Here is a 26,458-nt window from a genome sequence, read left to right as displayed (position 1 = left end):
TTCCACCAGGATCGCCAGTGTAGCAAAATGGCTAGTGACCAGTAGAAGGTGTATTGTGTGTTGGAGCCAGTAACAGCTTCTGCCTATTCGCAGGTGCACACCCAAATAAATCTGCAATGCAGTTAATTTTTATTATATTATTCACTGGACACTATCTCCTTCAAAACATCAAACGTTCCAAAGCCCAATCACCCCATCAGCTTCGCATTACCAGTGCCTTCTGCTTAGATACGTTCGCTCGGAACACAAGTCGCCCTGTGCTTGTTTGCCTCTGTTTACAGCACGCAAGAAAAGAAAAGGGACTGTTCTTCTAGATCGCAGTATTATGGGCTCCACACACACTGCTAGTGTTGTGTTCATGATACAGCAGTGTTGCAATCCCATTTCATTCAAGATCATGTAGCGGAGTAGAGGCAACTCACACATCGTCGTAAATCGAGAGATTTTTTTGAAGAAGGAAAATTCTATGATATCTTCGCCACACTGTTCCGAGGGTTCCGAGCATGACATGCCAAGAAAGAAGGGAGGATGTAAGGGATGGGGGGCAACTGAAAGTGAAACGCGTGCATTAAACAATGTCTTGCATTGTCTTTGCTTAGTGCAGCTTGGTCAAAATAAACTGCCATTGTGGTGCTGTAGTCGAATTATCAACCTGCGCAGGGGAACCGTGGATCAGTCAGCTGTGCCTGCTCGTGTGTTGCAAAATTGTTGCAATGTCAAAAGCTCGTTCCTGTTTCAGTGGAAAGTGTTTGCTTTCATAATGAAAGGAAAAACTGTGCATAGCGAAAGCAGAGATGTAATATTTAACATTGTTGAATTTTTGGAAGTTAGCCACAAAGCGTGCAGCGACTGCAGTAATAATACGGATACGGTGGAAGGGAAAGGAAAAGTTTGAAGTACGAAGAAGGCAGTGTGGAGTGGACTAAGTTCTGTTATTTTCTTTAATATTTATTATTCTCTTGATTTCGCTTGCTTCTGTCAGTCATTAGAAGTAAACAACTGCTAGATAGATTACAACTGATTTTGTGCATGTGGTCGTTGGATCTGCTACCTTGTTTGAAGGAGGCGCTAGATAAAATTTTCAACCGGGCGAGGCGGAATTTTGGCTCCCTCTACTTTCCACCTTCCTCCAATATAAATCATAACCATGTTATAGATTTATGGTTTTAATGACGAAAAGTAATAGCCATATTTTAAAAATTCTTTAATACTGTTGAAGAACATGTTTATTGTAGGTATGTGTTTAATTAATACCTACATAATGACATCAAAACAACAAAAATCTCTTAGCTTAAATTGTTTCATGATTTTGCAATATACTTATTAAGTTATTCAGCAGTAACTTCAATTAATTCTTGTCAACAATAAATCCAACTCTTTTAAAAACAAATAGCCACGGACACGGTGGAGGCACATAGTGGTTTGGATCCCACTTTAAACTGTAGGTCGTCTCTATTTGTTTTTCTGTGCATAAAGTGGAGCTAAAAAATACATTCAAAGAAAGAAAGAAATATCCACGGTTAGGATTTCCCTCTAATCAAGAAGGATCCTCGGTTTGGCGACCCTACGAGGTCGGCGCCCCGGATAATCACCTGGCCCTGCTTGTTTGATGTATGCAAATGTTATTATTCTTGTTCACTATTATCAGTGGAGGGGGGAAAATGTTTACTAAATATTTTGAAAATCGACAATAATATTGAATATTGTATTGGTATTTCTATGTTTATAGTGATTTTGTCAGGTTATCGAATGTTGAATTATCTATACCCAATAACATCATTCTTCTCATGATGGACGGAAAATTCACCGAAGTATTTCCAAATTATATATATTTGGTCTAGGAATTAATTCGTGTGCCTGGACAAGAGATGGCATAACGAGCGTATCATCCCACAGTTCCGTGTATCCACACATGCGTTGAAAATGCCTGTCAGCGCTCATCGTTCATAGTATAGGGCAGTTGATTGACGTGTCAACAACAGAATTTTGTAGTCAACTGAACATGACGCAGTTCATGCCAGATAAAGTGTTTTTGCGGGGTGTTCTGCTTCATTACTTTAACATGCAGAAAGGTGCTACCGAAAGTCATCGTATTTTGGTGGAAGTGTATGGTGACCATGCGCTAGCTGAGCGAACGTGTCAGAAGTGGTTTGCATGGTTTAGAAGTGGTGATTTCGGCCTGGAAGACCAAGAGCGACCTGGACAGCCAAAAAAATTTGAAGACGAAGAATTGAGAGCATTGCTTGATCAGGATTCGTGTCAAACGCAGGAAGAACTTGCAGAAGCATTAGGCGTTGATCAAACAACAGTTTCCAAACGCCTCAAAGCCATTGGAATGATTCAAAAGATGTCACATTGGTTTCCACATGAATTGAAAGACAGAGACGTTGAAAGACGAAAAACCATTTGCGAATTGCTGCTTCAAAGACAGAAAAGAAAGGGGTTTTTGCATCGCATTGTTACTGGTGATGAGAAGTGCATCCATTATGAGAACCCGAAATGAAAAAAGGCCTGGGTGAAGCCAGGTGAACCAGGTCAATTACAACCGAAACAAGATATTCACTGTGCAAAGGTTATGCTGTGCATATGGTGGGATATTAAAGGTGTGGTGAACTATGAGCTGCTGCAACCGGGTGAAACTATTAATGGAGAACGTTATCGACGACAATTAATGTGTTTGAAGCAAGCTCTGGCCAGGAAACGACCAGAATGGGAGAACAGACATGATAAACTTATTTTTCAACGTGATAACGCTTGCCCACATGTCGCAAAACCAGTCAAAACCTATTTAGAAAATGTCGGATGGGAAGTTTTACCCCACCCGCCGTATTCACCAGATGTTGCTCCTTCGGACTACTACTTGTTTGATTGCATGAATAACGATTTGATTGGACAGCAGTTCACTTCTTCAGAAGATATCGAAAAATGGGTCTCTGACTGGATCGCTTCAAAGGATGAGGACTTATTTCCACGGAATCTGTTATACATCTCCAGTCAGAAGTACAGACCCACAGTTAAAAAATAGCATGCCATCTCTAAATTTTATAACTTACATAGCAAGTGTATAAACTTACATGTTCTTCTTGTGGTTCAGAAAATGAACTGAAATCACCAGCCTGGAGTAAGTCTTCAATGCTTCCCTGTAATACATTTTGAAGCCTTTTACAAGCAAATAAGCCACAAATACTTAAATACCAATGTCTATAAAAGTTCATATTATAATAGAACTTTCTGACTGTGTGCTCTGGTTTATCATTTAACAACCATAAAAATATACAGATTGCTTTTGCAATACGAAATTTCCAAGATATGTTGTCAGCATCATTTATAAATCTTCACAGTTTCATTATGAACACAATTCTCAAGATTTCAAATGTTGGTTAAGGTAATCTATATCAAAACTGGAAAATAATAATAATAATAAAGTTACTTCACTGGTATACACACTCAACTGAATACCAAGAAATGTGAAATCAATACCTGTATTGTGGACACCGCCCACAAAAACATCACATTGAGAAAGAAAATTAGGATTTTCAACACTTTCAAGACAAAAATATTGAAAACTACATATTGGTAAGAATTTATAATTATTGTGCAACAAAAAAAAAAGTAGCCAGGAGGAATGTATTTTTATGTATTTTTTTTAAAAATGCACTACAATTGAGCAGCTTGAGAGTAAAATTTGCTAACCTGCAATCTGTTCAAAATCAAGTTAACATTGGATGATGTTGCTGCACAGTCTCCAGTTGCTGTACAAAAGTGAATGAAGTACTATCTTCAGTAGCCGCTGCTAACCAGAAACACAAGGGAACATCTGGGTAACCCATAAGCCACAATGTAATGGACAAACTTTCACCTGCATTTTTTCTCCATTTCATACTCTTGTAGGTTATCAAGTTTTACTACTGAGCCACTCAATTTATAGTCATGATAGACAGAAAAACTACAGCTTGACTAAGGTCAGAACCACCATTGCAAATTATTGAACTAAAGTGCACAGTCATTTGTTTTCACATCTTGTTTTCCCTTAGCTTGTGTTGTGTCCTGAGTTTGCCATATTTAGAGCTTCTCTTCCTTGACTCATTTCCAAAAAAAAATCGACAATGTTAAATATCCCTTTGTGATACATTTGGCACTAAATGAAGGCAACAATGATGCATTATAGAATGCCCACATTCTGGCCCAAATGCAAAGGAAGTTTTCTGTGTAGCTAAGTGATTACAGTTCCCACTTTTGGAGTGAGATATCCAGGTTTGATCCTTGGTGGAAATCGGGACAAATTTTGAGGACAATATCGTAAAGGAAGAATCAAAAGATTATTATCTAGAAAACCAGTAGATTCAAAGTGGTTGGCCGTGCATCACCAAATGAAAAGCCTTTTGTCAAGACTTAGACCTGGAAGAGCTGTTGGACCACAGAGTATAGTTCAGTTATGGTAAGCAATTCATTTCTTTTCTCCATCTCCTGTAACCAATCTGCTAAAAAAGTGACTTTTTTTAATGAATGACCATGCTACATATGTCTCTTTTTGTGATTGGTATGGTCCATTCATCTATCTCTATTTAAACTCCTCTTTAGTTACACAAATTACAAATAACTGGCTTCATTCATGATTGAAATAGAAACTTACTTGAAGCGAAGTTTCTGAATCAGAAGAGACTAATAAATTTTCATCACTTGGTTGTGGAGAAACCTAAAAATAAAAACAATGTAATTACCATTAGCAAGATACGACATTAATTAAGAGCAATTTACTCAGATTGTTGCACGGAAAAATGAAAAGTAAGCTTATCAGAGTAAATTAATTACCTATCTATGCGTAACCGCAAATCAGATATCTTTAGATACAATTAATTAAGAGGGTAAATGTATTTTTCATGAAATGTGTGGTGTTTATGTCAACTCTACATCACTTGATGTAGATATTAGTAAATTTTAGTCCTATTAGACAAAATAAAAAAATCCATATCAGAATACACTTCTTACACTGAACTTCGGTTTGTGTGTGTTTCTATGTGATGTGCACCATTTAAAAAATATTTGATGCAATTTCATTAAGTAAATTACCTATCTAGAGATAAGACTATGATTTACAGATAAAAAATATTCCTAGCATGTGTATGTCATCTGGTCTTTACATACATAACATAAAAATAATAATAAACATGTAACAAAAATACTTTAACAAACTTACATTGGGCAATGCTATGTCCCTTGCACCACCAAAACTCACAGGCCATACCTAAAATATCAAAATTACCATTCATAAAGCATACTGATATATATTAAGTCTACACAATATACTTTATTTTTATAGTCTTCATATATTGCTAAATACTATATTCTAAATATTTAGACACTGTCGCATGATATACATGGTATTTTACAGGCTTCACAAGAGAATCAGTCTTTCAAAAGTACTGTTTCTGATAATGTCAGTAATTAAATTAAAATCAAAACTTTCCAATACATTAATATCAGTATTAGATCAACCCTCATCAAAATCAATATCTTCAGTTTAAAAAGTACATACATATATTTGGAATCAAAACACATAATAAACAAAGAACAAACAATGATGAACTTACTAATGTGTTTGTATTTTTGATTGGAGCTTCAGGAACCTCGTCTTCGTGAGGGATACTTGCTGGCTTAATTATTTTCTGAAAAAGTACATATGGAAAGAAAGGCAGAAGAAAAACCTTTTATTTGAATTAAAATTATGCAGATAAACATGTACTTCCAAAACAAGGGAGAGTGAGGGAGAACAGGGGTATTCCCCAACTCTCAACAAGTATGTTTTATATATTACTGTGACTACTGCTACAGCATCTGCAAGCAATGTTATTGTCAGTGACAACATGACTGGATGGGCACCAGAAATGATGGCTACTACTTAAAACTAATAACCTCTTTTTATGCCATTGCTTAGTCATAAGGTTAGCAGCTGGAGTTTGTATTCCATTAATAAATGAATATTTATTATTTTACTGTTAATGCAACACCTCAGTATGCTGTGAAACAAAGTTATATAAGAAGAAAGAGACAAACGTTTAGACAATAATTCCAGACGACAAGTGTCACATATGCTTTTCATTAACTTCACCATGACCATAAACATTAACTTCATCATTGTGAGGGACATTTCATTTCAAAGGAAGCACCACACTGCAATTGTTGGAGACAACTTAACTTTCATGGATGTATCTGATTAAAATTATGTGCAATGGCACATGGAACTTCTCGCCCTACACGTCAGTATGATCTCAATGCAATACTGACATGTTAGAGGCATTTTAAGGTTTTTTTTCTGACACCTAGAAAAGAAGGAAATGGGTACAAGCATTCATTGATAACTCTTTACTGGTTAAAGATACGTTGAAAAAACCTTCACCATTTCATTTCTCGGGAAATTCTAGCCTGATTTGATAAATCACATCACCTCCTTCCTCTCTTATAATAAAAATAAATGGAAATAATTCATTTTAGCGAAAATATTTTAGCTAGTACTAAAGAAAACAATACTCATAAAAATATGATAAATAAAATAAAATCAAGTAAAAAAAATAAAAGTAATAACATAAATATTCAGCTTGTAGAACGAAAATACTATTCCCAGCAGGCCACATTGAATTTACAATTATCTGCCCACAGAGTCTTACAAAACATTATACATTCAAATTTAATGGCCACTTGACTGCTGGCAGGTCAACTGGCCTCTTTGGAAAACACACACCTGACCAGATGGTGGTACAACTGCATGTACTGTAGACAATTTGCTAAAATGCCCGTGGCAGCTAAAGTGTTAATATTCACAAATTCAACATGGTCGTATGTCTGAACACTAAGTTTCCCATTTTTTTGTTCAAGAACATTTGCACAACCTTCTGTAAACTTACGATACCACTGCCTGATTTTTTCTTCACTCATTACAGTACACCCTTCAATTTCAAACACTTCAAGGTTAATTTTGGTATCAGTAATTGAATCACAGATCGAACTTCATAACTTACAGGGTTGCTTATTCCCACAGCCATAATAAACAAATGTGTCTGAAAGTTGTAAACCATAAACTCACAACAACCTAATGAAGCAGTAGAAGCTTCTGCAAATGCATGGTCTTTCAAACTATAAAAACACTATTTGTTATGAGCAATTCACCTTTACTTTTGAAATGTGCCTCATAATAGAGCACGTTCAATTTAAAATTGTACCACACTCCACACATTGACAAATACCTAATGGAATGCAATTACACTCCTCACAAAAAGTTTGGAATATTGTTACGCTGGACAATAGGTGATAGACACGGCCTTGGAATTCAACAATGCATGGTATCTGTCTGGTGGACATTCTCGTCTTTTCACCGACATATGCCACCATGCCTATCACATATTGCCTAACCTAATACTATTCCAAACTTGTATAGCTAATATAACAATATTCCAAACTTGTTTTGAGCAGTGTATTTTGTTTGTAATGGTAACCCGATGCAGAAACATCATTTCCAACACTTATTGTAGCCAAGGTATGCATTTTCCTACACCTATGCACATTAATACTTACTCTCATGATGCTTTTCTGGTGGATACAGTTTTCAATTGAACGCACTGTACAAGAAAAGAGGAGCTCAGAAATAAAAGTAAAAACTAGAGGTTCATGTCTATGGTACGCATACAAGTATCACTTTCTTCAATAACTTACCACTGATTCTGATAACTGTGGAAGTCTTCGAGAAGATGCTCCATATACTGCCTTCTCATTCAGTTCATTTATCTGAAAGTATGAAATGGAGAAGATAAATGTTTGTCTTTGGTGAGTGGTAAATTCATGTTTTCTTTGTTGACTGACCCTCGTAGTATAAGTTTAGAAAGAAGCCATCCAGGAAGTCTGTGAAGAATGTCCAGACTGGAGACACGAGAACAGGTGGAAAGCCCACTGGACCAAGAAGATACTGTAATGGGGAAGTTCCAAACAAAGGTAGGTTTAAAGAATAATAAAACACGAGATTCTTCAATGAAAATTCCTATTTCCGATTACGGCAAATCCCACTCAACATCAACAGTACACCAGAATTCGCATATTCTAAGACTATGTGGAGACTTGCATTGTGCTATGCCTTTCAAGCAGTTTCTGTCTGCTCTTCAAAGAACATTAAGAATAAATTAAACCCCTAAAAGAATTATATATGTTTTTGTGTACATGAGCATGTACGTAAATATATATTTAAGTGCATTCATGACGGACAACTTTGGCACAACTCTGTTCAATCCTACACGGCACAGACACTACCACTGCCTGCAATGACTCGACACCTATTGCTAACTGCTTCCGTACTTGGCCGGTAGATGGCCTGCCTGACAGTTGTACAGCGCCAACTGTCTTAAAACTTAGTAGACTGTAGACGACTGTGAACTTCTGCAAATATAATTTATTAAATTTATGCACTGTATAAAATGTGTACTAGTATTCCTTAAGCAATTATTAGTATAGTTGTGTTTTCTTTCCTTTCTTTTTCTGTTGTATTGTTACAATTGGTATTTTTGAATTGTTATTACTCTATGTACTGTTACTCACCTGGCCCCCCCACACTTTACCTCCGCACTCGAGGTTCGGTGCACTTCGTACTCGGCTCAGATTTGTCTAGGGGTATCTTTCTTTGTACGACAATGCACGTGGGTTGCTACAAGTCAACATAATTATATAATTAACTACAAGAGACAACGGATAACCTTTTCGAAACCTTATTGCTATAGGGGATAAATTACCTTGTCCAGCATGTGTGAAATTAAAAACGGAAATTTTGGATAATTTCTATAAGTTTAATTAACGTAAAATTTAAAGTATATACAAGTCGTATCCGAACGTTCATTTCTCTAATTATCGGGCCAAAACTCTAATTTTGATGTTGGAATCTCTATTGTTTGTACCTGGATGCTTTACATTGCATGAATTACATCGGGAGTACGCTTGTCACAAGGTAGACTCGCGTTACTCCAAGAAACGTCTTAACAGGCGCTAGGCCGCCCGACGTGTACATTTCTCAACCACCACGGTGACAAGGCACTAGGCTGCCCGGCGCACCGTAATTACTTCAAAATAACATCCAGTACAACTACCTTTTTACCTGTAACCTGGACACCAAGGCACTAGCTTGCCCGGCAATCCAATCTCTTACAGCATCCGTTTCGGGAGACCTGTCCTCCGGTCCTAGCTAACCGAAGCAAAAACAGCCTCTCCCTTCCAAGTCTCAGTTCCAACAGCCGACCTCCCCTACTCTCATCTGGGAGTTTATATACGTTTGGTTGGCGTCTGTTGCCAACCGCCCTTCTTTCAAAAATTTTTAATCTATAACAGCTAAACTGCCCGCCTTTCTTTTGAACGTTCGAAACACGAAGCAAGAACAGAGAGCTACTTGGTATTTATACATGGAATAATACGAACCTAAAAATGCATAATAAATTGATTTACACTAATCACACATATATATGTTTATACACTTGGTTACCCAATTAATTAACATATTAATAAATATTTCAATAAGAAAAAAACACTGTTGCCCTGACACGGGGTCAGGGTAACAGTACACCTATTGGAATTGGAGCCAGAGCTCTGTTACAGGCAATAAATAAATAAATAGAGCTGCTTAGATTTAAATTCTGTTGTAAACTTACCAAAGGCAGCCATTTGTCTCTGTCTCTGCTCTGAGCTTCTGTTGCAAGAATGTCTTGCTTCTCTAGACTTTTCTGAAAGAATTAAATAAAAGTAACTTCTTAAATACAGGCAATTACACAAAGAAATACAAAGTTTTGTTGATGATTTATGAAACAAAACTTATTAAAAATATTGATCAACACTGATAAGGTGCAATTTTGTGTGGCCAACAATACAAAATGCACACAGAAGTTCAGTCAACAGTAAGATCAAGGCAAACATTCATATTATTCTGGTAATTGAATTATGTGGAAAAAAATTTATAGTCGTAATATGAAATCGAGATGGACTGTTCATTTATTAAAGCTAAAAATTAATTATCACATTATTACTTAGTGAAAAGCTAATGTGGACATTGTGGCTTCATCAGGGACCAAATGTCTGTATTTTGTAGTCTATGTCAAAGCTTTACTACTGAGAAAACAAGTCAATTTCTACTATTCACACAATTTCTACAATTGCATATCTGTGTTAGAGGGAAGCTTGGTAGCTCAGTAATAGGCATTGGTATAGAATGCCTGACTCACCCTACTTGAATGCCAATTTTCACATAGTTTTTCGATAAGCCATAATACAATGGTGGTGCTATTTCATGCAATTCTAATTATCATGTTGAGGATGAAAAAGGACCAAGAATGGTGAAAAACTGAAATCAGGATCTTGTTTGGATTTATGTATTTACAACTTGCTTGGTTTAAGCATTTTAAGTGGTCAACTTTTGATCTGGCCAGTGAAGTTCCCATAGGTGCAAGTTTCGGAATTGACGTGGGTGTTCTTTGCAAGTGTCAATTCATCAAATTCATCTAATGGTCACTCATCCTCATGGGCTTAACTTGTGGTCTAATTTTGGTGGGGTAGAATCAAAGTTTGAGCTTAATTTGATGGGGGGGACAAAAAAAAGTTTTCGATCCTATAAAAATAGTGTCCAAAATTATTTGCTAAATAACTGTGACATTTGTGAAATCACAAATACTTTGCTCCTCTGTTTCAAGGAGGCTGAAAAAAGTGTAAATTTTTACCAAACCTAAAAATTTTGAGGGGACAAGCGCCCACCTTGGCCCGCTAAGTTAGACCTATGCTCATCCTCATCATTATGATTAATCAGAAGTGGCAAAAAGAAATGATAAATAACAAAAATACAAATAATTTCCATTTATATTATATTGATTATTACTATCACATTTGTTCATTAATGTGCAATTAACAAATTATATGTACAATTTTATTACTGTTACTAAAAAGATACAATGTCAATATACTCATAGTATGAACAACTGACACAATTCTTAACACATTGGGGTCTCACGACGGGCATAGCCCGCAGTGCACTTAAAGTCAATGTGGACGAACGACGGGCATAGCCCATCCTGCGGTATGCAATCGTTTTGCCGATTGAACGACGGGCTATGCTCGTACTTTTTCTCATGCGCGTGTTCATTCAAGCCCCTCTGTTGAAATTCCGACCGCTAGGTGACTCATGTGCTATTTTTATCTCGCACCTGCGACTGTTTGTTGTCGCGTTGATGTACTGTGCATTGATTAGAATGGCATCGTTAGATCCAGACTGCATATCGGAAATTTTGGATTCTGCCTCAGAGTTTGAAGTTAGCGATGATTTTGATGATGCAGATGAATTTGAAGATTTGGAAGGTATAGCTCGACCACAAGGAAAAAAACCTTCCGTCCAAAGCGTTCGCGCAACTTCCCTGCCGTTATCGGTTTTCGGGGCAGTGTTGCCAGGTCAGATTTGAAAAATTCGGGAGATTGTTCCTTGGGAAACCAGAAGATCTGCTACAAAATCCGATGATCTAGTAGTAGCGGATGAAGGACATTCTTGGGGGCGGCATAGGCGTGTGCACTGGGGGGGGGAGGGGACGTTCACAGATTTCTTCCAGTGAGGGGGAAACAATGTATATTTATCAGGCGGGTGAACGAGGCATATTACCCCGTAATAATGTTGACCTCTCAGAAAACACCACTTGAGTTTGAAATTATCACGTTCCTACATCCCTATTATAATAATGGATGTAAATTACTGTGACTAAAATCAACTCATACGTCTGAAATAATGGGTACTTTTGTGTCAACATTCATTTTCCAGAAGGGGAGGGGGTGGCGACCATCCTTGCACTTCCTTCTGGACGTCCATGAGGCTATATAATTTTGTAGAAAATTAAATATTTAAGTATAGAATAGTATATTAAGGATAGAAAACTAAGTATTTTCAAGCCCATGAAAGTTCCAAGCAACTAATTGTAATTGAACTATGCCGCTTCGTTCTCTAGCAAATTTCTTGTTATTAACACTCACATGCTTTATTCGTTATTTATGCTGCCTCTATGTTGCTGCATTTAATATATATATATATACATTATACACACACACACACACACATATACGCACCTAAAATTACACTAAGGGAATTTTCGATGGTACCTGACACTATTTACGCCCATTTGGTACCCACCAATACAATAAAACAGTGAGATGGAATGAGTTATTTCTTTACCGACTGAACATTTATCAAAGCTTTTGCTCCCCTAATCAGTGTGTCTGCGCACGCGTATGATGGGGGGGGGGGGCATAGAGTGGGGAAAGCTTTGCAAAGCTGTCAGTCTTCCACTATCTTCATTGAAGATTCATGATTACATTTAGATGTTAAAAGATAAAATAATAAATACTACGTACCTTTAATGTAACTTTTATACCATATCTGCATCGCTTGTTTCCGACTCCGAGCTGCTGGAATCCGAATCAGATGATTCCCCGTTCAAAGATATAATGAGTTCATCAACAGCGTCGTCCATTAAAGCGTCATTTCTCCAGTACTCATTTTCAATTTTAATTACATGATCGCAACACTTTTTCCACTTGTCCATTGAATATTCTAAAAATAACTTTTCACAAAGTTGACGTTTAATTAGCAGGGATTCAGATAGGCACTCACTGACTCTACCTTTTATGTCACCCCAAACAAGTTCGATAGGTGACAAGTCCGGATGATACGGTGGCAAACACACAACTGTATGACCGGCATCAACGAACAGTTTGTTTATCTTGTAAGTTGGTTCTATTGGTACATGCTTAACTAATAGCATGAGCTCTGCCTTAGTTATAGGTTCTTGGAACGCAACATTGTTATGCCAGTCCATAATAGTTTGTTTAAGAGATGATGAGGTCGGTTTTTTGTTATCCTGCACATTATGGTAACTTGCATTGTCAAGAACAACTACAGAATTGGGAGGCAAATTCGGAAGTAGTATGTTTTGAACCCATTTTGCAAAATTATCATAGTTCATGTCATCATGATAATCTCCAGTTTTATTTTTTGATTGAAAAATCAAGAGACTGTTTTCAACGAACCCACGTTCCCCACCTGCATGTACTATAATTAATCTTGGGCCCTTTCCAGTCGCTTTTACATTTCCAATTTCTATTGCGGACTGTCAGCAAGATGCAACAGATAGCGTTGAATGGATATAAGTTTCGTCAAGGTAAACTATATTTCTTTTATTCTGTCTGTGTTTCCTGATATCTCTCAAATATCTGGCTCTCCACGTGACATTTGCCGGTCTTTCGATTAAAATCTTACGTGATGATTGACACCTTTTCCACTTAAATCCCATTCCTTTCAATAATTTTCGGAGATATTCTTTACCACAATGAAGAATGTTTTCATCTTTCAAAAGTTTGTTAAGTTTGTTTAGAGAAGGTATTGTTTTCTTGTTAACGTAACATTCGTGTATTTTACGTCTTATAACACATTTTGTAAATTCGTCTACAACTATTTTCTTAATGTGACTCGTCTTTTTTCCAGTTGGTGTAGAAAATTTAAGTTTACCTCTTACCATGGCACTTTATCCTTCTTCCAAAATACACTTCACACACGACTGAGATATCCCCGTCGCTTCACTGGTCGACACGACAACGTTATACGTAAGGTTGTGAAGATTTTTTTGCTCTCGTAAATGTTTTGCAACATTATAAACTATTTCCAGCGCTTGGCCCCTTAAAGGCCTTCCAGATGCACTAGACGAGCAGGAAGCCATTTAATAACTAAAACTATATGAAGTTCACAACACCTACCAGACAGAGACGAGATAGGGTGTGAATAAACTAGAGTCGCCAAGCAAAGGGTCACAGAAAAAGCCCCCTGCTGGAGTGGCGCGCATTGTTTACGGTGTAAACGTCACAGATACTTTTGTAACAATGATGCTAAACCCAGAAATCTGTGCTTGGCGAAAATAAACCGAAGATCTCCATTTCAGGAGTGGACATGATTCAAACAAAAGAAAGTAAACCGCCCGAGGGAACCGACCAACATCTTTCATCTCTTCTGCATTTTCCGGTTAGAGGGTGCGTGGAAAACACCCTCAAATTTGCCGTTTCTCAGCACCGACACAAGGGGTTTGCGATGCCTCTATTATCGCGAAGAATTTTTATGACAGGAAATGGTAGAAAGTTGTGTTCACAGATGAAGCTAACGTGCCGCCTTTCGTTGTCGGCGATTTTCCACAATCTTTCAAGTCGAATGCTAACAATAAAAAATCAATTTGTCTTCTGCTGGTGTTCGGTGTACAGCTATCGATAGGAGCTATCGATAGGGGTGGGCTCGCGTTCTGCACCATAATGAGAAAATGCATTACGTATGTGAAATATATTTGGTGAATTAGACAGCATGTGTTCCTCAATAATTCAAGATAGCAACGCTTATGCTAGGGTGCCACCCATCCTCCCCATCTGCTAGAAATACACACACACAAACACAAACACAACATAATTTGCCCACGCTACGAAGTCAGTGTTTCTACCTCGTAAGGCAAGTACATTTCACTGTGTTTGTGTCACTTCATCCATTTCATCAGTATTTCATTCATCCATATTGTCGTACTTACCCGTAGAGGCACAAAAGCGACGTAAAATAACTAAAATAGAAATAGAGTTTTGGGGTGGGATATAATACAGTCATCTAAAAATAGTAATGTAGTAAAAGTAATAAAATAATGTCCTAGCACAATTGAGTAGCGTTTGATTTGATTTTGATTTGGTGTTTTAAGTCCACTTTATGCACAGTAAGGCTAATCGGGACTGGACCTACAGTTTAAAGTTGGATCCGAACCACTTGTGCCTCCACCGGGTATCAAACCCGGGACCCCTTGATTACAAGGTGACGACGATACCACTGCGCCATCGGGGAGGCCCGTGAGTAGCGTTTGACAATTTCACAGTTCAAACAGCACTTTTCACGGCTGATTGAAGTTCCACTCCACATCTCCCCTCCATGTTCAAGTAAGATGAGCAGGAAACGTGTTTTTAAGCTGGCCGTTGGAGGTTCCGTAGCAATAGTTTATTATGGAATCCTACCGAGAAATCAATAGGTCTGGCAACACTGACGTTGGCCGCTCTGAAGGCTCCTTCCTCCTGTCTTTTTCCCCCACCCGCCAGCGCGATGGGGTCTGCGCAGGTTTCTTTCCTTGTGGTTCCACTATAGGTTATATTCGTAATAATTAATTGTTGATAATTTAAACAGTGTTGCAAACTCCAGTATTTTATGAATGAAGTGAGAAGAGGTAATTATTCATCTTGCCTCTTGCTTGATTCTCCTACATGCACTAATGTATTTTTAGTTTTCCATTTATTATTTTGTATAGTGTAAGTCAAATGAAAATTTATTTTATTTATTTAGTTTATTTATTTATTTGTTTAAATTTTACAGATGACGCAGAACCAACTGATACATCATCTGGTCCTGACCTGCAGCCACTTTTTCATACATAAGATAATTACTTGTAATTTGTAATTATTTTTTGTTATGTGCACATAAGAAGTATTCTTATGCGAGATTCAAAAGATGTATTGATAGAATATGTAGTTAATTATTGAAATTTCCAGATTACGAACTTAAAATATCTCTATATTAACATTTGTTACAATGTTGTACTTTTTTCTTCTTCACAAAACATTGCTGAAAAAAATAATAAAAAATGTCTGAAAATGAAAAGAAAATTTAACAATTTTTTGTTCATTGAAAAGAGGAAGTTTTGTAGTTTTAAGAAATATGTGGTAAATAAAAACAAATTAAAAATATTTTTTTTATGATTTTTTGAAAAACAACCTAAAACCGCAGACCAGAGGTAACAACGCTGTATTATGAATCCAGACCCGAATGTGTTAATAATGCACACAAGCAGTGGCATATGCAAGGGGGGGTTATCGGCTATAAACATTTCCCCTTGAGCTTTTGAAATATTATGAAAAATGTTGTAGAAAAAATTAAAAATGGCTAATTTATCACAGTCAAAGATCTGAGACAATAATAATAATAATACTAATAATAATAATTTGAATTATTATTCCAATGCAGCATGGAGAAAAACAACATTCCAAACACAATCTAAGCGGCCACAAAGTTCAATTTTGCAATTCTTTTGCAAAAAGTCGCGCAGTCTCTCGCAGAATTGTGAAAATTCCTTGCTTTGTCACAGTGTGCTGACGTTATTGCAATCGTTCTTCCCGGTACTGATTTTGCATCCCCTTGTGAACTCTAAAGTCATGCTGAGTCTACATCCACATCATTAAATAATGTTGAAGAAGTGCTTTGTGAATCACCTAGAAGTGATAAATGTGTTGGAATGTCTATAAACTTACTTTTGAACGAAATCATAGACTCAGTGGAATTTGGCAACATGTATTCTCACGCCTCATCATCATCCTGGGTGAGTTCCATAGGTAAAGGTATTGTAAATTTCCCCGTGCATATAGCACCGTGCCATGTAGTGGTGTGCTGGGGCCCACACATTCTTGATCTCGGCCATTTTGCAGGGGATGTGATCAGCACCATACTCCCACAGCCTTTATCCCCCATGGTTTCTCTCAGGTACCCATTGATATGAGGCTGGGTGCGGAGACAAGGCTGGATAAATTCCAACCAATTTCTGGAATCGAACTCAGATCTCCCACGAGATTGTCAGACTAGACCACCGCGAACCCTTGAATGAGTTTCATATTTTGATTATTTCAATAAATTTCATATTATTGCTTGTTTGTATGGATTTTCTTCATACTTAGAATGTCTCACCTATCATATACAAATAACAGTTGACTAGACAATTATTTCGTAACAAAGAAACAAAAATAATGTAATTTTGTTCTATTGCTTTCATAAATATATTTATGAAGATCTCTACTACTTAATAATAGTAGTGATATAACTAAGTAGTAACAGCAGCTGCATTAGTAGTATTATTAGTAGTAATTAAACTAATTAATTAATTGTAAGTATTATTAATTATTATTATTAATTAATTAAAGTATAATAAAACAATGGTAATGTGAATTAGTAGGAAGTTTTCGAAATAACCCCCCCCCCCACCTTGATGAAATTCTGCGTACGCTACTGCACACAGGGTACCAAATACTTTCACTCATACTTACCTCATGCATAGCTAGTAATTTGGCCCTTTCTTTGGAAGTAGGTATGGGCGACACATGACTGATTGCACTCCCTTCCTGTAAATACAAAAGCAAAATGTCATAATAATTGAAGTCATCATAATTAATTTCCTCAGCTAAGCAACATAATAATGATCACATGTAATAATTACATTGTCTTCATTTCTTACCAACTACTATATGAAGTTGATTTATGTATGTAAAGTTATGTTTAACTTTCAATATTTACAACTTACAGTTCATACATTATTGAAGTACAGCATTTATGTTTATTTGTACCCAGCCACAGTGAATCATAACATTCATTATTGTTACTACTAATATTGTTATTGTAGTTGTATAATGTTCTCTGGTATTTCTAATATTTAACAGTAGTTGAGATAACGCATTGCTGCTTCGTTATGCAACACTTGCAATCTTATATATTACTAAATACAGTAAAGGAAGAATGTAGATACTGATTAGGAAATTTTTCAGATCATTATAGTTCAGTCTTGTTTGGTTGAATGTTGAATTAACACACAAAAATGACTATTAATATTATTGCTGTGCTAAATTATTAGTACTCTTAATTATTAGCTATAGAACAAATTAATCAGCACTCTATTGGTATCAGATTATAAAGGCATACTGCACATCATATTGGCTAAATTACAGATTATTTTACTGGCTCAATATTTGGCAACTCTGTATCTTCTCTGTATCCTAAAGTGAAATAATTTTTGTGGAATCACCTAAACCAATGAAGCTAGGATTCATGCATTATAAATCTAGAACATCCACACTTATTGAAATTTTGCCATTTGTAATTGCACGTGAAGACTTCAGTGTTTACAGCATTTTTCTCTTCTTTCTCATTCATCACCTTGGTACCCAGGGTGAACATCTCCACCCCTCACCTTTGTACCTATGACTGCCAAGCCAAATATCTGATATGATAACATTTCAGATAATCAAAATATCCATTTAAGGTAAATGCTTGTAGTGAAATTTAATATTCTTAACATCATTGATAGAGCATTGGCATAGAATGCTCGAAATGTTTGTACCCTAGGTGAGCAACAAAATTATTTCACCTTAGCATCCTGGAATCTGCCTGATAACATTTCGTCCAACGTCATGTCTGTTTGAAAAAAAATTCTGTATACAGGGCACTGGCTTGTCAATAAACTAGAACCATTCATCTAATTAAATTAGTTGCAATACAATTAAAGAGTCACTTATTACATTTATCTTCCTTTACAACTCTCTGTGTTACTCAAATGTTTAATTCTAGAAGACCACCCACTCCCTAGAGAAGGGTAGCATGTGTTACCATTAGGTATTTGGAGGTTGACCACTGTTACTCACCCTGGAGTTCCTGTGAAGACTAGTAGATATAATAAGACTATGGTCTTTCATACCCTCTGTTGACTTCATCAAAGTAACTTCTGTTGACTTCTTCTGGATTCCCTCGGCAGACATCCTCTGCATACCCTCTGCAGACATCCTCTGCATACCCTCGGCAGACATCCTCTGCATACTCTCAGCAGACATCCTCTGCATACCCTCGGCAGACATCCTCTGCATACCCTCGGCAGACATCCTCTGCATAGCTTCTGCTGACGTCTTCTGCATAGCTTCTGCCGACGTCTTTTGCATAGCCTCTGCAGACTTCTTCTGCATACTTTTTGCTGACATCATCTGCATGCCCTCTGCTGACTTCTTCTGCATACTTTTTGCTGACATCATCTGTATGCCCTCTGCCGACGTCTTCTGCATGGCCATTGCTGATGTTTTCTTTATGCCCTCTGTCGACGTCTTCCGCATGCCTTCTGCCGACGTCTTCCTCATGCTCTCTGCCGACATCTTCCGCATGCCCTCTGCCGACATCTTCCGCATGCCCTCTGTTGACGTCTTCCGCATGCCCTCTGCCGACGTCTTCCTCATGCTCTCTGCCGACGTCTTCCTCATGCTCTCTGCCGACATCTTCCGCATGCCCTCTGCCGACATCTTCCGCATGCCCTCTGTTGACGTCTTCTGCATGCCCTCTGCCGACGTCTTCCTCATGCTCTCTGCCGACGTCTTCCTCATGCTCTCTGCCGACATCTTCCGCATGCCCTCTGCCGACATCTTCTGCATGCCCTCTGTCGACGTCTTCCGCATGCCCTCTGCTGATGTTTTCTGTATGCCCTCTGTCGACATCTTCCGCATGCTCTCTGTCGACGTCTTCCTCATCGTCTCTGCCGACATCTTCCGCATGCCCTCTGCCGACATTTTCTGTATATCCTCTGCCAACCTCTTCTGCAAACCCTCTGCTGACTTCTGCATACTCTCTGCTGACTTCTTCTGCAAACCCTCTACTGACTTCTTCTAGAAAAAAAAATTAAACTTAAATTAATTTAAAACTTAAACCAAATTCCTTGATGCAACAGTTCATTGAGCTGAACACCTGCCACAGAGCATTTCATTGGGTGAAGTGTGTTAAACCACGGCCTGCCATACTTCTAGTGATGCAAGCAACATTTGTTTGTAAGAGTACACTAGAACGAATGTGTGATACAGAAATTGTTAACATTTTCAAAAGATAACTCATGACCTACAAGTGGTACAGAACACAAACTTATTCATATATACCAGCAGAGGTGTAATTCACCTTGGTAACTAGGTAGGCTCTAAGTTTGACAGGCCAATGGTCAGTTTTGGAGTGTTGTGGGATCACTATGTGGATGAATAATGCAACTTCCCCTAAAAATTTGTCAAGGTGTAAAAAATGTATTGCAAATTATAAGTTTTTGTTCCCTTTCTTATATCTAGTGACTTCAGTTCAGTATCTAGGAACTCCAGCTCTGATCAAATGTTAAGATTAGTTGGCAAGCATACAAGCAGCAAAACAGCTTCTTTTGAGCCTGTTTTTAGCACCAAAATGACACACAAAACATGAAAAATTGTTTGTTTTGATATCTTCTAGATGGTTGTGTGGTTTTCAGGTGTCATTTTAATGACACACTGTATAAAAAAAGTGATTGGACTACTCTGGTTCCATTTGATACTGGTATCAGTAAATTTAAGTTGCTACTTTGTCAGAATCAGTTATAATTTCATGTGAGTTATATCCCTACATTCCAGAATCAACATAACCTCAATATCCGTAATCAAAAATACTTAACTTATTCACAAGATTAATGCAACATATACTAACTTCACTTGGTTTCCTTTGAAGACCAGCAGAGATGAAAGAACTCATAACCACATCGTCTTCTGACTTCTGAAATGAGAAGTTAAATGGCTCATTAATATTGGTACATTAAATGTAAAATAGATTTAGGAATTGGAGCTTCCCTGCCAACTTAGTTTGAACAAGTGCTCTTGAGTTACCAGCAAGGTTAAGTCAGTGTGATATCTGTATCTGCAGAACACAGAATTACCAAGGGTCACATACTTTTATTTTGTAAGCACCAAGATCATAGACAAATGCATTGGTTACTGGAACAGAAGAGTAACAGAAGCCATAGCTATTGCTTGAGAAAGCATGAAGCTCAACAGGGACATGGGACTCCAACTCAGTCATGCCTGGAATCCACTTCTCTGCAAAAGCCACTACATCCAGCGATAAAACATTGGAATACAGAACGAACCAATCACAGGACAGAGCCTAAGCTCCACTTCCTCCTACACTCATATTTAACTTCACACTTGGTCTCAAATCAACTTTCCCTAGTATACAATTTCTTAACTACGTAACAAACAAACAAAATCATTCGTGTTCATTAATGGTCCAGTCATCAAATAAAGGGTGTCCCAAAAGTAGCGCAGGATTTTAATTGTGCACAATTTTTTCCTCTCAGGATTGGCAGCATTCTGTGAAGTCATATGTTGTAGTAAAAACATTGTGGTTAGTCAATATGGAGGGCTACATGACAAAAGAGCGAGTGACGATCGTTAAAATTCATTGCAAGTATGAAAACTGTGGAATAATTACCTGACATTTTCGATAGGAGAAGTGACCCAAATGAAGCAACTGTGCGACCTCACACCATGCAATTTATCTCCTCTGGGGATTCATTAAGTCCAAAGTTTATGCTGCGAAGATAAGAACAATTCCTGAATCGAAAGCAGAAATTCAATGAGCTATTGACGGAATTGAGCCACAGTTATGCGAAAAAGTGATTCAGAATTTTGTCAAAAGAATTTGAGTGTCAAATGCATCGTGGAGGGCATTTGTCAGATATTCGCTTCCACATTTAATGGCAATATTCACCCTTTCATATAATGTAATAACTTTGCCAACTAATAAATATATGAAACATTTTTCTCTTAAATTAAATCCTGCATTTCTTTTGGGACACCCTTTTTTTCATAAAAAAGTATGCAGCCTTATGGATCAAAGGACACCATTCTGAAAATGACTTCCCTTACCAAGTTGAGACAACAGTAGGCTGTTGTCCACTTAAGTTTACATGTCATAGTGCTGATATTTTACAAGTATAAAAGTGTTCACAAGAAACTTGTGCGTAGATTAATGGCCATTAAGTTTGAACTTGGCAATAGAAATTTTGCCACGTTTTCGGTGTTACTAGTTCAATAGCTCTTTTGTGTACGAGTTTGGGATTTCTCGCAATGTAAATATACTGTTTTAAAATTACATGTAAATGCTATCATAAGATGCAATGGTCTAGGTTAGAACCAATTTTCTAAGGTACCAGGTGTGCCAGTTAATAATTCTTAATTTCGTCGATGGATGGTGCTGGAAGCAAGGGTTGGTGCACAGTCTCAACTGTTACGTCAGTGTGTTGCCAGGACAGTACCTGTCAAAACGTCGTGGATGTGCAACTGAGTGCGAGTGATTGTGATATTGGGTTTTTGTGGTAAACATGTCGACCTTCAAACCAAATAAGGAGCATGTGCAGCACGTCCTGCTTTTCTTGTTCAATCAAAAGAAAAACGCAAGTGAAAGCCATTGTATCCTTGTGGAAATGTACGGTGACAATATCCTAACACAAGACACGTGTGTGCGACACCATTTCTGTACATGGCTGGGAATTTTTGCCCCACCCGCCATACGCACCAGACTTAGCCCCTTTGGACTACCACTCGTTTTCATTGATGTCTCACTCACTTTCCCAGCAACACTTCAACAATTACGAAGATGTCGAACAATGGTTTGCTGACGATCACCTCAAAATGTGAACGATTTTTCTGGAAGGGCATCCACAATTTGACAGGTAGATTGGCACAATGTATAGCTAGCAATGGCACATACTTTGAATAAAGCATTTGTTACCTTTCTCCCCAGATACACTTGTTTTCTTTCGGATCAATTAAGAATTATTAACCGGCACACCTGGTACTGCAATACAATAGTTTAGTTTACTGACTGGTAACATGCACAAATTTGCATACGCAAAAAAGGAATCTACCTCCTGAAAATAACAAATTTGCCACTGAGTGGGCATCCCGCCCAAAGTAAAGAGCTTAAACGCACAGAGGTATATTTTTTATTTAACAAAAGTTGGGATAATATTATCAGTCTATATGTTATTCAAGGTAATCTCCATCTATATACAGCCAAGTGACCTTTCGGATCAGAATATCAATTATTGCCACTTTCCTAGGAAAAATTAAAATACATTGGGTACTCACCTCAGCTGAAGATTTCCAGGGAATACCATATGAGATTGGAGAACAAGTTGCCACATTGTCCTTGGATCTCTGCAAAGTATACATAGGATTTTAAATTAATCAACAGAACTAGCGAATTGCCCATTACTGTAAAATTAGTAATAACAATAAAAACAACACATGTACTCTTAGGATTTTTATTGAAATGAAATATCACTATCTGCAGATTGCTTTGTGCATTAACACTTGTTATCATACAGGTACATAGAATACTTTAAAAAAAACTTGAAATTAACACAGAAATACAGGCCCAAGAGGGAGGGGATAACAATCAACTCTCCCTCAAAAAGATTTTCACTGACCTAATTAAACACTTCACAATATCGAGCATGCAGTTTTCATTCATATTTCAAAATAGTAGAAATTGGCACTAATGTATGAGTTTCGATACTAATAGTACAGTTTAATGTCATAAAAACTGATGCTGTAAGCAGTGTATTGCATTGGGGCATTTTTTTTAATGCAGACAGAACATTCGTTTCTATTATTGGCACAACAGTTAAATAAAGATAAAATTGGGGAAAACGTTAATATATCACTTATCACAATAGCTTATAAAGTAAAACACGTGTTCACTAAACCCACATATGCAACAGGGGGCCCCAAGATAGCATTGCGCCTTTTCAGGCTTTCAAGAGATTTATTAGAAAAATAACTTCAAAAGTGTGCCAATGACTTCTCAGTAAGACTCAAGTTTCTTTACGTCATATACTCACAAAACTGGAAATTATTCAAAGCATCACTATTTTGATTCTAAAAAAATGGCAATATCACTTCATTCCAATTTTTTACTGCTTATTTTATCTTACTCATTTTACTCCTGACCAACAGAATGCGAATCAGGCAAACAGAACATCTAATTGATTGATTGATTTGCTTTATTTTACTTCGCCTTTTGTGCCACTTTTGGCTAATTTGCGAAGATGGGGTTGAGTGATGATATGCTGAAATTGATTAATTGATACTCACAAAGATCCATGCCCAGGCCAGGATTTGAACCTGGGACCCCTAGTGTTGTAGCATGATGTGCTAACCACTCCACCACGGGGGCCGGCCAGAACATCTAATTGTCAAACACATTGTGAGGCAGTCTGATGCAAGCAAAAATTTTAGTTTTCTTTTGCAAATAATTATTTTGTGCTGAATTTACTATTGTTATTTATTCCTTGAATCTTGATTGATATGTGTCAAATGCACACTCATTGGTTATTTTGATGTAAAATTCATATATTTTTTCAATAAACATCAGCTGTGCAATGTGAATTATCCAAGTTTTAGTTTGCTTTCTTAACTTAAACAGGGACTTAAAAAAGAAAAAAAAACTTTGTAAGAACCACTTTGTATTAAATTCATGATTGCAATACCATCCTCACAGCACAGAACATACTGTGACTGGAGCAATGGCATGAGGAAGGAAGGAGGATTAAAATTATGACACACGCACCTGAGCTTCCAACATTTTACTTATGGCAGATGTTAGGTTACACTGTTATCAGTGGCGTCGCATGGCTTTTGAAAAGGTCTTATCGGCCATCAGTATGACAATTATTCTGCTAGACGTTATCATCTACACCCCCCCCAAAAAAAAAACTGCCTTCGACTTAGATTTTTGTTCATTTTTTTCTTTCTTTTTCAATCCGCTCAGTGATATAGCCACAAACACTCCTAGCAAGAACTACCACCCATGAGACAGTTATCATGAAAATCCAATGAATAGTGGTCGAACCTTGTCATTTGTTTCTTTGCAAATGAGGTGGAAAGGGGAAGAAGAAGAACGACACATTTCTCGGGTCAGTTTGACGTTTGTGCGGTAAGCAGATGACAAAATTCTGCTCCTTCAGCGGAACTCCAGCTGTATGTACTACTGTTACCAACTTAGTATTTTGAAGCAAGTTTGTTCAAAACACGAATCGCACCAAGAAACTATATTCTCATCCAGTACCTAACCGGTCTCAGTTGTATTTAAAGCCAGCTTTGGCTTTGCAGTCTAGTTCTAGTTGCTTCAGAGAAATAGTATCCCCTTTTCTGCCAATCCAATGTGACAACACTGGCATATACCGGCAGGCCTGACTGGTAACTGGGCCCCTGAACAGGCATATGAATAGTCCCATAGCACACTGTCCCAAAGTCATCACCTGCTCTTCCTTTGCATTGGTGCCCTCTCCTCTTATTACCTCTTCAAGGTGGCGGAACTGCCACCCTCTTCGCTTCTGTCGGCTGCAGAAAAAAATATCCTCTGGGTCATTCCATATCAAATCATCCAGAATTTTGTGAAAATGTTACCCACCATCCCCGATTCTGATGAAAATCGGTATACTTATAGAACTTTTAATGCTGATTACAAAAATGACATTTTTTTTAGATTGGTCAAGGGGTTCAAAAGTTACGTGCTTTTTAAAATCTCCATGTACATCACTTTCAGTACGTCACTTTGAGTGACACACACTAGGTTATAAATGATAGTATCTTCCCTCAGGTTTGCAGTAGAAACTTCAAGTTTGTTTTCTTTGTTCAGCATAGTGTAAGCTTTAATTTAAATAAGGTTTTAGATGAGTGTATCAATAACCATGTATTTTTATGTATGGTTTCATGTATTTTTTTAGAAAAATAAATGATTAACTTCACTTCAAGATCGAATTTCATGCAATGCCCCCCCCCCCCTTTCAATTTCCCTCGAATATGTACTAGAGCCTGATGGAAAAATTGGGATGGGCAAATCAGAGACAGGGTGATAAAAAATAATTTGCATCAAATGACATTAAAAGTTAATCTAATTAAAAATGCTTATGTATTTATCACAATGCCTGAAGTACAATATGTTTTAAGGTATAATATTCAGATTTTCTGTTCACTATGTGTGAATAGGTGTAACCTTCTGTGGCAATGGGAAGCATTTGCCCCCTCCACAAATTTATAGATTAATTAAAACATACAAATAATAATTGCAATGGAACCCCGATTTCAAGTTCCTCGATTTTACATTTTGCTGCATTTTACATTCAATCTTGGTTGTCCCAACATAGCAAACTGCTAAGAAATTTACCTCGGTTTTACATTTTCTCGCATTTTAAGTTTTTTGCAGCTTGGTCCCCTGAATAACTTAAAATCGAGGTTCCACTGTATCTAAGTTAGTTTCAACTGTCTTTAATATTTTAAAAAATTATATTGATTGATTTGGTGTTTGAAGTCCACTTTATGCACATTAAAACTAATCGAGACTGGACCCACAGGTTATAGTGGGATCCGAACCACTATGTGCCTCCATCGGGTATCAAAAGTCCCTTTATTATAAGGCGACGACGATTTTAAAATTATAATCATCACTATTAGTATTCCCAAGTTTAGTAATTTTTCTTTGAGAACATTCTTTTTGTGCATTTTATCTCAATGTGGAAGTTCTTTTTTTGCATATGGTAGTATGGTAATATGGTTTTCACAGGGACATGTAATATGAAGTAAGAATTAATGGTACACATTTGTGCTGATTGAAGTTTTTCCAAATGGACTTTTTTGCCACATACCACAGAAAATCTCCTTGTGACGGGGTGGTTGGAACAGTTAAAAGACTTGTCTAGACTTCTACAGTATCAAGTAACAAGTGCGGCAATGATGTACCAATTATAGTATT

At 37.2% G+C, this 26,458-nt stretch overlaps 1 protein-coding gene across 1 annotated transcript in view; it reads right to left on the bottom strand.

The window, feature by feature from the left end:
* The window catches only part of LOC145987658 (uncharacterized), a 90,442-nt gene that overhangs the window by 13,279 nt on the left and 50,705 nt on the right, over positions 1–26,458 (bottom strand). The window contains exons 17-26 of the mRNA XM_083122170.1: positions 22,792–22,860; positions 20,351–20,416; positions 18,520–19,521; positions 17,152–17,226; positions 9,678–9,749; positions 7,708–7,779; positions 5,592–5,666; positions 5,198–5,245; positions 4,634–4,696; positions 3,075–3,140 (exon numbers count right to left, since the gene is read on the bottom strand). Of these exons, the coding sequence (XP_082978296.1) occupies positions 3,075–3,140; positions 4,634–4,696; positions 5,198–5,245; positions 5,592–5,666; positions 7,708–7,779; positions 9,678–9,749; positions 17,152–17,226; positions 18,520–19,521; positions 20,351–20,416; positions 22,792–22,860 (1,608 nt within the window). The remainder of the gene's footprint in view (positions 1–3,074; positions 3,141–4,633; positions 4,697–5,197; positions 5,246–5,591; positions 5,667–7,707; positions 7,780–9,677; positions 9,750–17,151; positions 17,227–18,519; positions 19,522–20,350; positions 20,417–22,791; positions 22,861–26,458) is intronic.

The sequence above is a fragment of the Lepisma saccharinum genome, chromosome 5 (genome assembly GCF_977018435.1).
Source record: "Lepisma saccharinum chromosome 5, izLepSacc3.1, whole genome shotgun sequence".
Taxonomy (NCBI): Eukaryota; Metazoa; Arthropoda; class Insecta; order Zygentoma; family Lepismatidae; genus Lepisma; species Lepisma saccharinum.
Note: the sequence above shows the minus strand (reverse complement) of the source record. Positions and strands in the feature narration are given on the sequence as shown.